At 59.4% G+C, this 16,218-nt stretch overlaps 1 protein-coding gene across 1 annotated transcript in view; it reads left to right on the forward strand.

The window, feature by feature from the left end:
* MAP2K2 (mitogen-activated protein kinase kinase 2) overlaps positions 1 to 15,393 on the forward strand; it is a 32,932-nt gene extending 17,539 nt beyond the window's left edge. Inside the window, exons 4-11 of the mRNA XM_073017112.1 lie at positions 3,548 to 3,625; positions 4,713 to 4,764; positions 4,850 to 4,974; positions 6,549 to 6,762; positions 8,592 to 8,656; positions 10,756 to 10,817; positions 11,713 to 11,758; positions 15,006 to 15,393. Coding sequence (XP_072873213.1) covers positions 3,548 to 3,625; positions 4,713 to 4,764; positions 4,850 to 4,974; positions 6,549 to 6,762; positions 8,592 to 8,656; positions 10,756 to 10,817; positions 11,713 to 11,758; positions 15,006 to 15,116 — 753 coding nt within the window. The 3' untranslated portion in view covers positions 15,117 to 15,393. The remainder of the gene's footprint in view (positions 1 to 3,547; positions 3,626 to 4,712; positions 4,765 to 4,849; positions 4,975 to 6,548; positions 6,763 to 8,591; positions 8,657 to 10,755; positions 10,818 to 11,712; positions 11,759 to 15,005) is intronic.
* Positions 15,394 to 16,218: the final 825 nt, after the last annotated feature.

A 16,218-nucleotide genomic window follows, 5' to 3' on the forward strand; every position in this document is an offset into this window, starting at 1 on the left:
GTACACTGGTGCCATCCTCCCACCTCAGCCTCCCGAGTAGCTGGGACCACAGGCACAAGCCACCATGCACAGCGAATTTATTTGCTTATTTTTGTAGAAATGGTATCTCTCTATGTTGCCCACGCTGGTCTTGAACTCCTGTCCACAAGTGACCCTCCTGCCTCGGCCTCCCAGCGCTTTGGGAGAATCACGTGAGCCCAGTAGGTCGAGGCTGCAGCAAGCTATGATTGAGCCACTGCTCTATAGCCTGGGCAACAGAGTGAGTCCTGAGACTATATTTCCAAATACACAGTCAGATCTGGGGACCAGGTGCTCACTTCTGTAATCCCAGCATTTTGGGAGGCTGAAGCGAGAGGACCTCTTGAGCCCAGGAGTTTGAGAGCAGCCTGGGCAACGTTGAGGAACCTCAATTTCTACAAAAAATTGGCAGGACTTGATGTCGCGCCTGTAGTCGCAGCTACTTGGAAGGCTGAGGTGGGAGGATTGCCTGAAGCCAGGAGGTTGAGGCTGCAGTGAGCCAAGATCCCACCACTCTGCTGCCGTCTGGGCAACCCCTGTCTCCCAGAGAGAGAGAGAAGAGAAAGGATCTGGAACAATCTGAGTCACACTTGAGGGGAGAATGGTGGAAGTGATGGGGCATCCGGGTTTGTTATCTTCGTTTGAATTTCTTACAAGAAAAATGTGTTCGCCTACTACCTATGTAACAAAAGTACAGTTACAAGACTATTTGAAACACACACACACACGCACACACACACACGCACGCACACACACACGCGCGCACACACACACGCACGCACACACACACACGTGTGCACACACGGTAGAACTGTATGGTCATGCACAGAGTGAGATTTGGAGCCCGCAGTACACAGCTGCAGTACCCTCTGCGCCACATCCTGTCTCTGTGACTCAGACAAACTGCTCGTCCTGCCAGACGTTGGTCTTTATAGCTGGAGACCAGCCCTTCTCAACCAGGGGCAGTTCTCCCTCCCAGGAGACACTTGGCGCTGTCTGGGGACGCGTGTGGTTATCACGTCTGCGGGGTGCTTCTGGCGTGGAGTGGGTGGAGGCCAGGGACGCTGCTCAGCACCCTGCAGTGCCCACACCGGCCCCACCCGAGTGACCTGGCCCCGATGTCACAGTGAAGAAAGACGGCTGCAGAGAGAGCTCCTGTGAGGCGTCTTCCGCCAGCTCATGAGGCTTGCAGCCCAGCGCTCCGCCCGCCCTCACCTCCTGGGAAAGGCTTTCTGAATTTCCTCACGCAGCAAACATTGATTGTGACCCTCTGAGAAACGGAGACTGAAGGAGCTGTGCTGGGGAGCAGGGGTTTGAGGGTTTTAGGGCTGCGTTGGCTGCGCTGGCTGCATTGGCTGCGTTGGCTGTGTTGTTGCGTTGGTTGTGTTGGTTTGTGTTGGTTTGTTTTCCGCCACCCTGCCTCTTTGAAGTTGTTGGTCTCTTTCTGGTTTTTGTTTTTTTGAGGTAGGGTCTCCCTCTGTCACCCAGGCTGGAGTGCAGTGGTGCGATCTCGGCTCACTGCAACCTTGACCTCCCAGGTTCAAGGGATCCTCCCACTGCAGCCTTCCGAGTAGCTGGGACTACAGGCTTGCGCCACCACGCCCAGCTAATTTCTGTATCTTTTGTAGATGTGGGGGTCTCGTGTGTGTCTCGGGCTGGTCTCAAACTCCTCAGCTCAAGCATGCCTTTTCCTCGGCCTCCCGAAGGGGTAGGAGTATAGGTGTGAGCCACCACGTCTGGCCTTTTTTTTTAAATTGAGGAGACTTGCTCTGTCACCCAGGCTGGAGAAAAGTGGCGTGATCTCGACTAACAGCAACCTCCGCCTCCCGGGTTCAGGCGATCCTCCCGGGTTCAGGCGATCCTCCTGCCTCAGCCTCCGGAGTAGTTGAGATTACAGGCGCCCACAACCACACCCAGCTAATTTTTTGTATTTTTAGCGGAGGTGGGGTTTTACCGTATTGGCCAGGCTGGTCTCGAACTCCTGACCTCAAGTGACCCGCCTGCCTCAGCCTCCCAAAGTCCTGGCATTATAGGCGTGAGCCACTGCTCCCAGCCCATGTCTAGCCTCTTTTTAAAGAATTAATTTAAGGTAGATTGATAAAAACTGAGAATAGAAGCAGTTTCCACCTGGCCCTGGCTCACCGGAGCTCCCATCCCAGCCCCTCCTCCTGGGCTGTCTGAACCCTGGCCACACCTGCCCTCCCACCCTGTGTGTCTGCATCTTCAGCCTGGAGCTGGTGGATGGAGTCACATCTGTGCTCTAGAGGCCTCAAAGCGTGTCGGGTTCTCTAGAACTGCCCTCGGCCTTTCTCTCCGAGCCTAGCTGGGCAGAAGTGGCCAGAAAGCGGCAATCCGGGCACCCCTGAGTCCCAGGATTTCTCCCCCGGCTCCTCCCACCCATGTGAATGAAAGCCGTCCTGGGGAAGGCTGGGCTTTTGCAGGAGTCCTGGAGCAGCATGGTGGGGAAATCCAGGCTCCCCGGCTCGCCTCTCCAGCCTCAGTTCCGCTTTCCTCTCTGCTGAGCGCAGAAGAGAAGCATGCCAGACGGTGGCAGTGGGAACTCGGCCGGTCACCCCCTGCTGTCCTGGGGGTGGCCTGGCAGGTGTGTCCGGAGCCTCCACCTCTGAAGAGGCATCTCGGGTGGCCCCCAGTGCCTGGGGTTTTGGCGTTTGGGGGTTTTGGTCCCCAGGCTTGTTGCCAGGCGGCCTTGGGCAAGACATGGAATTTCTGTGTCACCATTCGTGACATGGAGGTGGGGCCGCACCCAGGGGCCAGCCTAGCCGTGATGGCTGGTTCCCAGGCCTCCACAGGATGCCCAGCACAACGGCGAGGAGACCGAGGCTATGGGGAGGGGCCAAGGTCACGGTCACCTGGGCTGGCCTCACTGGGGTCCGTCCTGCAGTCCATGTACCCCCTGGCACCTGGTCCTACTCAACCTGGCCTTTCTGTCCTAAGCGGCAGGGACAGGCGCAGGGCTTGGTTAGGGAGCCCCTGTGGGGGTCTGGACAGGCACACAGCAACCCTCTGTCTCCTCCCACATGGGCAGCGCCCAGTTCTCCTCCACGCCCTCACCCTCCCCTTCCCTTCGTGTGCTGGGAAGAGGACCCAGGCCCAGGAAGCTGATCTCCAGCCTGGCCGCCTCCCATGGCGCACAGACAAGCCCACCATGCAGGCTTCAGGGAGTGCAGGCCCCACAGCTGGCTGAGCCCCCGGCCACCGCTTGGGCTGGCCTGGAGCAGAGCCTCTGCCGTGGCGACCTCAGGAGGGCCGAGTCACGCAACTGATTCCAGGAAGGGACGGGAGGCGGGGGCGCCCTGGGCCCTGTTTCTCTGCCCCCTTGTGGGCGGGTGTGCAGACCCAAAGCAGAACTATCAGAAGGCCTCCTTGACCAGTGGGTGGAGTTGGGCTCCGGCCCCCGCTTCCCATCAGTCAGGAGGCAGACCACCCCCTCGCCAGGAGTCGGGGGACACATCCGTGGCTTCCCAGCCACCTGCTCAGAGCCTGCACTCACTCGTCATGTGCCCTCTAGGATGGCGGCTCCCTGGACCAGGTGCTGAAGGAGGCCAAGAGGATCCCCGAGGAGATCCTGGGGAAAGTCAGCATTGCGGTGAGTCCCGCCGCAGACCCTGCACAGGCCTCCTCCACATGGCCAGGGTTCCAGGAGCCACTCACAGTGCGGTGGGGGTTAGGGTGGCCCCTGCAGAAAGAGAGTGGCCAAGGCTGTGCCCACCCCCTGTGGAGCTTGAACAAGTGATGTCCCTTTTGGGGCCCGAGGTCACCATCTGCCGAGTGAAGACGTTAGGTTTCCTCTTCACTCTTAGTATCCTCTGTTTGCCATGCTGGTCCTCTCTGACCCTCATGGCAGGGGGATGTTGGCCGCTGGCACGTTGCAGGGGCCAGGAGCTTGTTGAAGGAGAAACCCTGGGGTGGGATGTGGGACGCCAGGACCTCCAGACACACTCCCCCTTGCTGTTAGAAATGCCACCGGGGCCAAGGGTGTCTCTGCTGCCCGGTCTTCAGCGCAGCTGCTCCGCAGAGCCGTGTGGCCTCAGCAGACCGTGCGTGTTGCTCCTAGGAGCTTGCAGTTTGCCCATAGCAGGGGCCGAGTCCCGCCTGCCCATACCGGAGTTGGGATTAAGACACAGGCTGCGTGCTGCCAGACATGCGCTTCAGAGTAGAAAGCTGCCGTCAGCACTGCCTGTGCTGCTTCCTTCACTTCTCGGGATGCTCCTTCCAGGGTGGGCCTGGGGGAAGCAGCGTCCTTCCCGGGCACCCTTAGCCCGTCCCGTCTGAGGGCCCTTAGCACAGTCCCTAGGACCCCAGATGCGTTACAGATGCTGCCCTTCAGGCTGGTGTGGGCAAACTCAGCAGCCCGGCCTACTCCCGGGCCGTGGGCCACCGTCTCAGCTTCCCTGGGGCTCAGCCGTGTGGCCTGATTCAGAGGCAGTAATGGCATCGGCCGCACTGCAGCCGTGTGGGAACCGGGGTTTACTTGCACACAGCACAGGACCATCAGCATCGTCTTGTCTCTGCCCTCGCTTGCTCCACCCCAGCGAGCTCTTCACAGCCTGAAACAGCATTCCTGCCGCAGGTCCCTCGCTCCAGCTCTGGCTGCTCAGGTCCAACCCCTGGCCTCGGTCAGGAGCTAAGTCCTGGCGGCCTTGTCCCGTGACCCTCTCTGCGATCCCCTGCAGGTTCTCCGCGGCTTGGCGTATCTCCGAGAGAAGCACCAGATCATGCACCGAGGTAAGGCCCAACCCGCCCTCCCCAGAGCCCTGTGGGCTGGCAGGCAACTGTTGGGCGCCCCTCACTCGCTGCCTGCCGCCCCCAGATGTGAAGCCCTCCAACATCCTTGTGAACTCCAGAGGGGAGATCAAGCTGTGTGACTTCGGGGTGAGCGGCCAGCTCATCGACTCCATGGCCAACTCCTTCGTGGGCACACGCTCCTACATGGCTGTGAGTCCCCCCAGCTCTCCCCACCTGCTCTCCCCCTCAGCTCTCGCCCCCAGTTCTCCCACGCAGCTCTCCCCTCCATCTCTTCCCCTCCGCTCTCCCCGCCAGTTCTCCTGTGCAGCTCTCTCCCCACCTCCCACAAGGCTTTCCCAGCTACTTCATGGGCACACGCGCCTACATGGCTGTGAGTGCCCCCGGGACATTCCCACCCCAGCTGCACCCTCCCCTCCATCAGCTCTGCCCACTTGCCACAAGGCTTGCCTAAAGCCAGTGCCTCCTGGGAGCCTGCTTTTTGGATTCCCCTTGCTATTTTTTATTTGTTAATTTATTAGTCTTTTGTAGACACGGGGTCTCGCTGTATTGCCCAGGCTGGTCATGAACTCCTGGGCTCAAGTGACCCTCTTGCCTCAGCCTCCCAAAGTGCTGGGATTCTGCCAGCAAGTGTGCCTGAGCCCCATTGCCCAGCCAGATCTCCCCTTCCTGTTGGAATTCTCACGGAGGTTTTTGTCTCTAGTAATGCCGACCAGGTTTCTTTCTTTCTTTCTTTTTCTTTTTCTTTTTCTTCTTTTTTTTGAGACAGAGTCTTGCTCTGTCACCCAGGCTGGAGTGCAACGGCACAATCTTGGCTCATTGCAACCTCCGCCTCCTGGGTTTGAGCAATTCTCCTGCCTCAGCCTCCCAAGCAACTGAGACTACAGGCATCTTGTCACCACACCTGGGTAATTTTTTTTTTTTTTTTGAGACGGAGTCTCGCTCTGTCACCCAGGTTGGAGTGCAGTGGCGCCATCTCAGCTTACTACAAGCTCCGCCTCCCGAGTTCACGCCATTCTCCTGCCTCAGCCTCCTGAGTAGGAGATTCAGGGACTACAGGCACCCGCCACCATGCCTGGCTAATTTTTTGTATTTTTACTAGAGATGGAGTTTCACCGTGTTAGCCAGGATGGTCTCGATCTCCTGACCTCACGATCTGCCCGCCTCAGCCTCCCAAAGTGCTGGGATTACAGGCATGAGCCACTGTGCCCGGCAGCCTTGGCTGATTTTTAAAAAAATGCTTTTAGTAGAGGCGGGGTCTCGCCATATGGGCTAGCCTAGTCTTAACTCCTGGGCTCCCACCTCAACCTCCCAAAGTGCTGGGATTACAGGCATGGGCCACCACACCCGGCCCTTACTTCATTTCTGGACCAAGAAATTGGACTCTGGGGTCTTTTAGGAAATGACTGGAGATTCAGCAGCCTGCCAAATTGAGCCTTGGAGCAGGCTCTGGATGTTAGCCGTGGAGAAGGAGGCCCCTGCTTCCTGGGGCCGATCGTCCATTCCCAAAAGCGCTGAGCGTTGTGGGCTCTTCAAGAGTTGCGGTCCACACCAGCTCCAGGCGTCGGGCTGGAGCCTCTTCAGCAAGTGCTGCAGGGCGGCCCTGGGTTGCTGAGCCGGGAGGTAGAATTGCTTAACAGCTCTCCGTCCATTGCTGTGGTCATTAGCCATGGAGAGGGTGACTGGAGCTGTAATGGGGCAAGCCTCCCGGCTTCCAGCTGCCATCTTCGCCCCTCTGGGCTCTTTCCTTCCTGCCTCTGCTGCAGCCGGAGCGGTTGCAGGGCACACATTACTCGGTGCAGTCGGACATCTGGAGCATGGGCCTGTCCCTGGTGGAGCTGGCCATCGGAAGGTACCCCATCCCCCCGCCCGACGCCAAGGAGCTGGAGGCCATCTTTGGCAGGCCAGTGGTCGACGGGGAAGAAGGAGAGCCTCACAGCATCTCGCCTCGGCCGAGACCCCCTGGGCGCCCCATCAGCGGTACGGCCTGCGTCTGCAACTTCCGGTCTGGACGCGCAGTACCCTGTGCGGGGCCTGCTGTGCCTGGGCCAGCAGCTGCCTCTCCTCTGCCCCTGTCGTACCACCTGTCCCCCTGGATGGTGCCGACTGTGGTCAGCAGTCCTCAGATGGTCCTGGGGTTTCCCGGGACAGAGCTGGAAGCAGTGAGCGCCCCAAACCTGTTCTGTCCAGGCAGTTGCACCTGTTGCTGCCAGCTGGCGGGATCTGGGAGCGCAGCTTTGCCGCCAAGCCCCTGGGCAGTTAGATTTTCCAACATTTTATCCTGAACGCCTCCAGACATACAGAAAAGTGGAAGAAACTGGCCACTGCAGAGCCTGGATTCTGCAGGTGACACGCTCCTGTGTGCAGGCCAAGCCTTCTAGGGAGCCCCGAAGTGGAGATCTGACTTGGCATGGCCCTCAGTGGCCTGCTGGCTCCGGCCCCAACACACACAGAAGGGGATGCAGCCCAGTGGGGGCGGGAGGGCTCAGGCCCCAGGGACAGCTGGGCTCGCAGAGGACAATCCGATGCTTAGGGCGGGCACCTCGGGAGCGGGAGCTCCCAGACGCCAGCCAGAGACGCCTGAGCGGACACTTCCACCGCCTGAGGGAGAACCGGGGGCCAACCCTGCTTGGTGCAGAGTCACGGGAGGGTCCTGTGATTTTTTTTGAAGTCAGACATCAGGGAGAGTTAGTGGAGTTAGACGCCAAAGGACCGTGTAGCGGACTCTGGTTGGTTTTAAAACCACGTTTCCGAACTGAAGCGCAACCCCACAACTCACTCATTTCAGTGGTTTTCTGTCACAGTGCTGCGCCCCATCACCTCTAATTCCAGAACCTTCTCAGCTTCCCAAGAGCAAACCCCGTCCCCATCAGCTGTCACTCTCCGTCCCCTTCCTGCCTCTGTGAACTGGCCCGTCCTGGGCATTTCACAGAAAGGGGATCGCACACTGTGTGGCCTTCTGTGTTTTGTGTGTGGCTTCTCTCCCGGAGCGGTGTCCTCGAGGGTCCCCCACGCCGTGGTGCGTGTCAGAGCCTGGCTCCTTTTGAAAGGCTGAGTGGTATTTTATGACACGAGCAGGTCACGTTTTGTGGTCCTTCTACCCTGGACGGGCTGGGGCTGTGAGGTGGTGATTTTCACAGCACTGGCAAGCCTAAGTCCTCCCCTCCAGCCAGACTGCTGGGATGTCTTGATCTCGTCCCAGGGAGAGTCCCCCAAGTCCTTATCCTCAGGCCTGGCCTCAGCCCCTCCCAGGTGGTACACCGTCCCCAGCCCTGCCCCCAGCCCAGGGCCCCAGCCCGCCTGCCCATTTTGGGACAGGCAGAAGGCGAAAGTCCAGCGGCCAAGCCCAGGCCTGGCCAGCTGGTTCTCAGATGGGTCAGCCACCCCTAGCCGGTCTCCCATCCTGAATGGCACTCGGGGCCTGCCACCGTCACCGCCAGCAGCTCCATGCAAGGTCACACTGCTGTCCTTGCCTGCGGTCAGCACCGTCCCTCCCCCTGCCCGCCAGAGAGGAGAGCGGTGACTTTGGCACGTCCGGCAAGCCTCACCGAGCCAAATGTGTGACTTCTCAAAAAATGTTCATGTTCCTTTTGCCGTTTTTTTAATTCACTAGAGGCTCAGGCATCCTGGGGAATGGAACAAAGCGTCAGGCAGAAGAGCTTTGTCCTGTGCCTCTGCACACCCACCTCCGATTTAGGCGGGCGTGGGGAGGAGGGTGCCCGGTGGTGATCAGCCCCCTGGGAGCCCAACCCCTAGAAGTAGTGAGGTGGCCACCGGCCCCTCTCACCTCCATCTCTCTCCCTGTGCAGGTCACGGGATGGACAGCCGGCCCGCCATGGCCATCTTCGAACTGCTGGACTATATTGTGAATGAGGTTTGTGCTCGACGCCTTTTGGCTTTTCTTTTCTTTTTTCTTTTTTTTTTTTGAAGCAAAATCTCTCTCTTGAGTAGAGCAAGAGTCACCCAGGCTGGGCCGGGCGCGGTGGCTCACGCCTGTAATCCCAGCACTTTGGGAGGCCGAGGCGGGCAGATTATGAGGTCAGGAGATCAAGACCATCCTCGCTAACACAGTGAAACCCCGTCTCTACTAAAAATACAAAAAATTAGCTGGGCACGGTGGCAGGCACCTGTAGTTCCAGCTACTTGGGAGGCTGAGGCAGGAGAATGGCATGAACACAGGAAGTGGAGCTTGCAGTGAGCAGAGATTGCGCCACTGCACTCCAGCCTGGGCGACAGAGCAAGACTCCGCCTCAAAAAAAAAAAAAAAAAATCACCCAGGCTGGAGTACAGTGATGCCATCTCGGCTCACTGAAACCTCCACTTTCCAAGCTCACGTGATTCTCGTGCCTCAGCCTCCCGAGTAGCTGAGATTACAGGTGCACACCACCACACCCAGCTATTTTTTTTTTTTGAGACAAAGTCTAGCTTTGTAGTGCAGTGGCTTGATCTCGGCTCACTGCAACCTCCGCCTCCCAGGTTCAAGTGATTCTTGAACCAATTCCACGTGCATCGCATCTCCCGTCTTCCACTGTGCTGCACAAGCCCAGCTCCTTCCCAAGGGCCTTGTTTTTTTATGAAGACGAACCCAGAATTCCCGCTGCATCCTTTCACCCTGAGTCTAGCGGGAGGTGCGTCCCAGCAGCCCCGGGCTCAGGCCAAGGAGCCGGTGGTCCAGTGTCTCTGCATTAGAGCGTCCAGGAGCCCATGGGTGTAGACTCATAAATCACCCCACTTCCACGGAGAAAGGGACAGGCGTGGCCCTTGCCTCTTGGAAGGAGGCCAGAGAGCCTAGAAGGACCTATAGGTCCTGGAGTGGCTCCTGTTCCGTCAGTCCCCGTAACCACCCCGTGAGCCACAGTGTGAGGGTTTCCACCGCCCAGATGAGTAAACCAAGGCACAAGGAGGGGCGTGGCCTCCTCCCAGGCCTGCAGCTGTCAGGGAGGCACCGGACTGCACCCCAAGTTCCTGCTGGCCACGTGACCAGGCCGGGCCACCTCCCTGAGCCTTCTGTGGGCTTCTGTGTCTTTGGCGGCCCTTTGGAGCTGGGGCAGAGAAACAGGCATCTAAGCTGCCTGCAGACTGGGCTAGGCCTGGGGTTGGGTGGCGAGATGATGACAGGGCCAGGTGGGGTGGCCCTGGTGACCCAGCTCTCCCTGCACCTGGCAGCCACACCCAGGCCTGGTGCACACACCCCCCCACTGCTCCCCTGCCTCTTCCCACCCCTGCGCAGGAGAGGCCTGACCCTGCACTGCTGGCACCACTTCCACGGCCGCTCCCGCTCCAGGGATGTGTGTGCTGGACCAGGCTCCCCAGTGCTTGGGCTTAAAACTTTGGACCCCGTTTGGTTGGGCACGGTGGCTCAGGTGTATAATTCTAGCACTTTAGGAGGCCACAGCGGGTGGATCACCTGAGGTCAGGAGTTCGAGACCAGCCTGGCCAACCTGGTAAAAAATACTGTCTCTACTAAAAGTACAAAAATTAGCCAGGTGCTGTGGCGGGCACCTGTAATCCCAGCTACTCGGGAGGCTGAGACCAGAGAATCGCTGGAACCCTGGAGGTGGAGGCTGCAGTGAGCCAAGATCACTCCATTATGCTCCGGCCTGGGCACAGAGCGAGACTCTGTCTCAAAACCAAAGAACTTTGGACCCAGCTGTTCCTCTGTGGGGCCCAGTCCCAAAGCTCATCCTTCAGCCAGCGTCACTGGGGAAGGAAGCAAGTGATGATACTCGAGGGGTTGTCCTGTTTATAAAAGGGGGGTGCACCCCTCTCTCCTTCCCTCCAACCAGCCATGACTCTCAAACGAGAACTTCCGGGAGAAGGCCAGCTCTCACAGGGTGCAGCTTAGTTGGCATGTGGTGTCGGCCAGGCCTGCAGGGTGGGTGACCGGACAGGACAGGCAGGGGTTGGGAGGGCTACAGCCAAGGGTCCCTGAGGACGCCCAGGGCTGACCCCACCCTCTGTTCTCCTCCGCAGCCGCCTCCTAAGCTGCCCAACGGTGTGTTCACCCCCGACTTCCAGGAGTTTGTCAATAAATGGTAGGTGGAGCCGGGCCGCCCGCACCCCTGGCCAGGACCCAGATGTGCCACTCCTTCCAGGTCCTGGGTGGGGCCCCTGGCCCAGCCTGCCCGTCCAGAATCCCAGTGCAGGGTCACGCAGGACTCTGAGCCCAACAGGAACCCAGATTCCCTTTCCCAGGGCTGTGGCGCTGCAACTCTTGGCTGCCATGCCATCCTCTCCCCGAGCCTGGGGGTAAAGCAGGATTGCAGGCCCTGTGGACATGACGGTGTCCCTGCCTCACCGTCTGCAGCCGGAGAAGCCTCTGCCTGGTCCCCGGACCCCTGATGTGCTGGCCATGGGCTCCCCGAGGCCCGCCTGCAGGTTCTAGGAGGATTGCCAACCCCTCTCCATTCTCCTGCCCCCAAGCACCCAGCAGCATCTGTGGCGTGGGCCTCAGGCACGGGCCACAGACCACGGGGGAGGAGCTGGGGACACCCGCTTGCCCATAGGGCCAGTCCGTGTGTCTGAGCTGGGGGCGCTGTGAAATGGCACCGCACTCCTGGTGCTAAAGTTGTCCTGGGCCCTTGACGTGTCCTCCGGCAGGCCGTGGACGGCATCTACCCACACACGGGGCTGCTCTGTGTCTGAAGAAGGTTTTTATTAGAAAGTTAGCTGGGGTTGCGTCCAGGCTTCTGACCCACCAGGCGGGGTTTCCCGCCCTCTCACCCTCCCCCCAGGGGTGTCCTGCCCCTGGCACCAAAGGGCAGAGGTGGAGCCCTCGTCCGCTGCCAGGCGGCAGAGCAGGCAGGTCTGTGCCACAGATCCAGGCCTCCCCCGGCCACGGCCCAAAACACAGGTGCCCTGGGGCTACCAACTAACTGCCCTATCTTGTCTCCCCTACTGCCTCCCGGTCCTGCGTCTTGGAACCCCCAGCCTCATCAAGAACCCAGCAGAGCGGGCAGACCTGAAGATGCTCACGGTGAGTGATGCCAGCGGGTTCTGGGGCCGGGAGGGTGCAGGCTGCCACCCGGGCCCCAGGAAATAAGGCTGCTGGGCTTGGCTTTGCCCCGGGAGCCAGCACCTGCGACCAGGATGTGGGCAGTCCAGGTGTGCCAGGCCACACCGAGGACCCTCTGTGGGTCTCCCTCGTCCACGAGAGAAGCCATCCTGGAGTGGCTGCGGGGAGCATAGGGTGTGTGCGTGGGAACAGCTGTGGGCTCTGAGCTCCGCCGCTCCTGCCTGGTGCTGGTCCCGCACCCACAGGACGGGACCCCCGGCTCATTTGCCCTCATGAGAGGCTGGAGGCAGCTCTCAGCTCCCCGAGCTCCTTTCTCGGCAAACAAGAGGGTGACCGTCCCTGTTGTGCACACTGTGGCAGGCAGGTCCCCCGAGGCTGTGGGTGCTTCGGTGTCTCCTTAAACTCCCATCCTCTGATACCCTCGGAAGCCTAGCTGTTCACCAAAACTCGCCTTCCCGGCGGGGACTGCACCCTCAGAGGAGGGCCCTGGGCGTCATCCTCCTGCCCCTCAGCCCAGCCTGCACCCTGGGTGCCGTCCCGCACCACGGCCACTGTCAGCAGCCTTCGAACCCCTCCACAGCTGATGGGTGGATTGGAGACCCGCCCTCCTAGACAGTCCGCTACTTTCTGTGCCTGTAAGAAAAGAAGAGATGCCAGCTACAGGCGCCCAACCCGTGCACCTTATGATACCAGAATGTGGTTCTCAGCTTTGTATGTTTCTCGAGGGTTGGACAGAGTCTCACTGTGTCTCCCAGACTGGAGTGCAATGAAGCAATCTCGGCTCACTGCAGTCTCAGCCTCCCAGGCTCAAGCGATTCTCCTGCCTCAGCCTCCCGAGTAGCTGGGATTACAGGCACCGCGCACCACGCCCAGCTAATTTTTGTGTTTTTAGTAGAGACAGGGTTTCACCATGTTGGCCAGGCTGACTTCACACTCCTTACCTCAGGTGATCCACCTGCCGCAGCCTCCCAAAGTGCTGGGATTACAGGCGTGAGCCACCGCACCCGACCTGCCCAGCTAGTTTTTTAGAGAGAGAGGGTTTTGCTAACTGTCCAGGCCGGTCTCAAACTCCTGGGCTCAAATGATTCTGCCACCTCAGCCTCCCAGAGGGCTGGGATTACAGGTGTGAGCCACTGCACCTGGCATATGTGACATTTTTTCTTTTTTAATGAGGCAGGCTGGGCACAGTGGCGGGCGCTTGGAATCCTAGTGCCATGGGGGGATGGCTGAGGCCAGGAGTTCAAGGGCAGCCTGGGCAACATGGTGAGACTGTGCCTCTCCAAAATAAATAAATAAATAGAGAGGAGTACTAATGTTGAAATAACTTTTTTTTTTTCTGCCTGAGACAGAGTCTTGCTCTGTCGCCCAGGCTGGAGTGCAGTGGCGCAATCTCAGCTCACTGCAACCTCCGTCTCCCAGGTTCAAGCAGTTCTCCTGCCTCGGCCTCTCGACTAGCTGGGATTACAGGCTCGTGCCACCACGCCCAGCTAATCTTTGTGTTTTTAGCAGAGATGGGGTTTCACCATGTTGGCCAGGCTGGTCTTGAACTTGTGATCCACCCACCTTGGTCTCCCAGAGTGCTGTGATAGGCATGAGCCTGGCTGAAATAGCCTTTTTTGAACCAGCTTCTTAAAAATGTTCCCCTGTGGGGTAGCCTGGTAACCTGTGGACCTAGCCGAGGTGTGTCCTATCAAGTTGGTTGGTTTTTCACCCGTACCCTGCACCGACTTTTAGGAAGACACCCTTGCCTGCCTCCAGCTGCAGAAGAGGCAGCATTCGGGGGCAAGGTCCTGGACGCCACCCTCCTGGGAACCCCAAAGGCCTCTGCTCACCCGCCGTGGGGTGGCCCAGCCCCGCCTCTTCCCTAAGGGCACCCGCCCTCCTCCCCCAGCCCTTCTAACCAGGAGGCTTGTCATGTTGTGCAGGAACCACTAACCACACATGGCTGTTTAAATGTGTGAAATGGGGCCGGGCACGGTGGCTCACGCCTGTAATCCCAGCACTTTGGGAGGCCGAGGCGAGTGGATCACTTGAGGCCAAGATTTCGAGACCAGCCTGGGCAACATGGAGAAACCTGGTCTCTACTAAAAACACAAAAATTAGCTGGGCGTGGCAGCACGCGCCTGTAATCCCAGCTACTTGGGAGGCTGAGGCAGGAGAATTACTTGAACCTGGGAGACAGAGATTACAGTGAGCTGAGATTGTGCCACTGTGCTCCAGCCTGTGAGACAGAGCAAGACTGTCTCAAAAAATAAAAATTAAGGCTGGTTGCGGTGGCTCATGCCTGTAATCCCAGCACTTTGGGAGGCTGAGGCAGGGTGGATCATTTGAGGTCAGGAGTTCGAGACCAACCTGGCCAACATGGTAAAACCCTGTCTCTACTAAAAATACAAAAATTAGCCAGGTGTGGTGGCACATCCCTGTAATCCCAGCTACAGGGAAGGCTGAGGCAGGAGAATCTCTTGAACCCAGGAGGCGGAGGTTGCAGTGAGCTAAGATCACACCACTGCACTCCAGCCTGGGCAATAAGAACAAAACTCTGTCTCAGAAAAATAAAAAATAGAAAAAACTAAAAGTAATTAATTTAATTTGTTGAACTGAAATACAATTGAGGCTTTTGTTCTCAAGCCACAGGAGCCACTCCCGGGGCTCTGGAGCCTCATGTGCTGGCGGGTGGGACGGTGCCTGTACAGTGCTTTGCAGGGAGTTCTGTGGAACAGCCTGTTCTTGCCTAGACTGTCCTGCTCCGGGGGACCCTGGCAATGGCTGAGGACATTGTGGTGTCATGACTTGGGGAAGCCCCTGGTATGGAGTGGGTGGAGACCAGGGATGCTGCTCAGTACCCTGCAGTACCCAGGATGGCCCCACCCCAGAGAACGATCCAGCCCCAGTGTCCACAGCGGCCAGAGGACCCGGCTGCGCGAGCGTAGACCCTCCCCTGGGAGCCCAGGCTGCCGGGCTGGTGGTGTCCCCGCCCCGGGTGGAGCACAGCATCCTGAGACCCCTCGAAGGCCTGGCGGACGCCACTGCCCCTTCCTGGGTGGCTCTCCCTCTCCTGCCCTGAGTGCATCTTCCTGAGAAGGAGGGAGGGTCTCCTCTGTTTTTTGCTTTCCGTCCTGCACCATCTGCCAGGGCTGGGCAGACCCTGGCCCTCCCCGGTCTACTGTGACTCCAGGCCCGGATACTCACGGCTCCCCTTTCCCTGCAGAACCACACCTTCATCAAGCGGTCCGAGGTGGAAGAAGTGGATTTTGCCGGGTGGTTGTGTAAAACCCTGCGACTGAACCAGCCCGGCACACCCACGCGCACCGCCGTGTGACAGCGGCTGGGCTCCCCGCGTCCCGCTGGTGACCTGCCCACCGTCCCTGTCCACGCCCCGCCCTTCCAGCTGAGGACAGGCTGGCGCCTCCACCCACCCTCCTGCCTCACCCCTGTGGAGAGCACTGTGGCGGGGCAACTGCGCACACAGGAACGGGGGTCTCCTCTCCTGCCCGTCCCGGCCGAGGTGCCTCCGGGGACGGGCGACGCTGCTGTGTGTGGTCTCAGAGCCTCTGCTTCCTTAGGTTACAAAACAAAACAGGGAGAGAAAAAGCAAAGCGCACCATCGTGCTTCTTTCTTCCGTTCGGCGTTGGGTGCTGGGTTTCGCTTCAGCCTGGCATGGAGAGGGCATCCCTGAGCCGACCCGCATCACGGGGTGCCGAGGCTGAGGGCACAGGGCTCTCCCGAGGGCCAGCCGCTCCCTTTGGGTCAGGGATGAAGACCTGCAGTGAGCCCCCAGGCGATGGCGGCTCTCACCGAAAGGAAGGAGAGCGAGGCCAGGGCGGCGGCTCTTGCCTGTCATTCCATTGCTTTGGGAGGCTAAGGTGGGAGGATCGCTTGAACCCAGGGGATCAAGGCTGCAGTGAACCGCCATGGTGCCAGCACACTCCAGCCTGGGCGACAGAGCAGAGCTCTGACTGGAAAACAAGGGAAGTGCCACGTGGCTTCCCACACTGTCTCTGTCTCTGTGGAAGGCAGAGTTTCGGCCTTCTGTGATGGAAACCACTTCCTCCACGCGGCTCCTGTCACATAGCCTCCAAGGGAAGGCCGCCCCTGCTTCTTCCCCAGCATGACACCGTCCTCTCCCTGTCCCCGAGCTTCAGAGAGTGGCGGCTCCCAGCAGTGGCAGCTGAGCTGAGACGGCCCCACAGAAAGGAAGTGCTGGTTTTCCAAGCTGTCGGTGTGGTTGGAAAAACCCCAGCAGGTCCCGAGACACGCCCTGCGCCCACCCTGTGCCTGCAGCAGGCCCAGCCCAGGGCGGGCGGTCCTGTCACCTCTCCTCGCCCAACAAATCACAAGTGACCACCAGGGCATGTCACCCTTTCGGGCCTCTGAGCCTTTCCGCCACAGTGGGTTGCAGATGAAACGGCGAGGGCTTGTC

Source organism: Chlorocebus sabaeus, chromosome 6, assembly GCF_047675955.1.
Source record: "Chlorocebus sabaeus isolate Y175 chromosome 6, mChlSab1.0.hap1, whole genome shotgun sequence".
Classification (NCBI taxonomy): domain Eukaryota; kingdom Metazoa; phylum Chordata; class Mammalia; order Primates; family Cercopithecidae; genus Chlorocebus; species Chlorocebus sabaeus.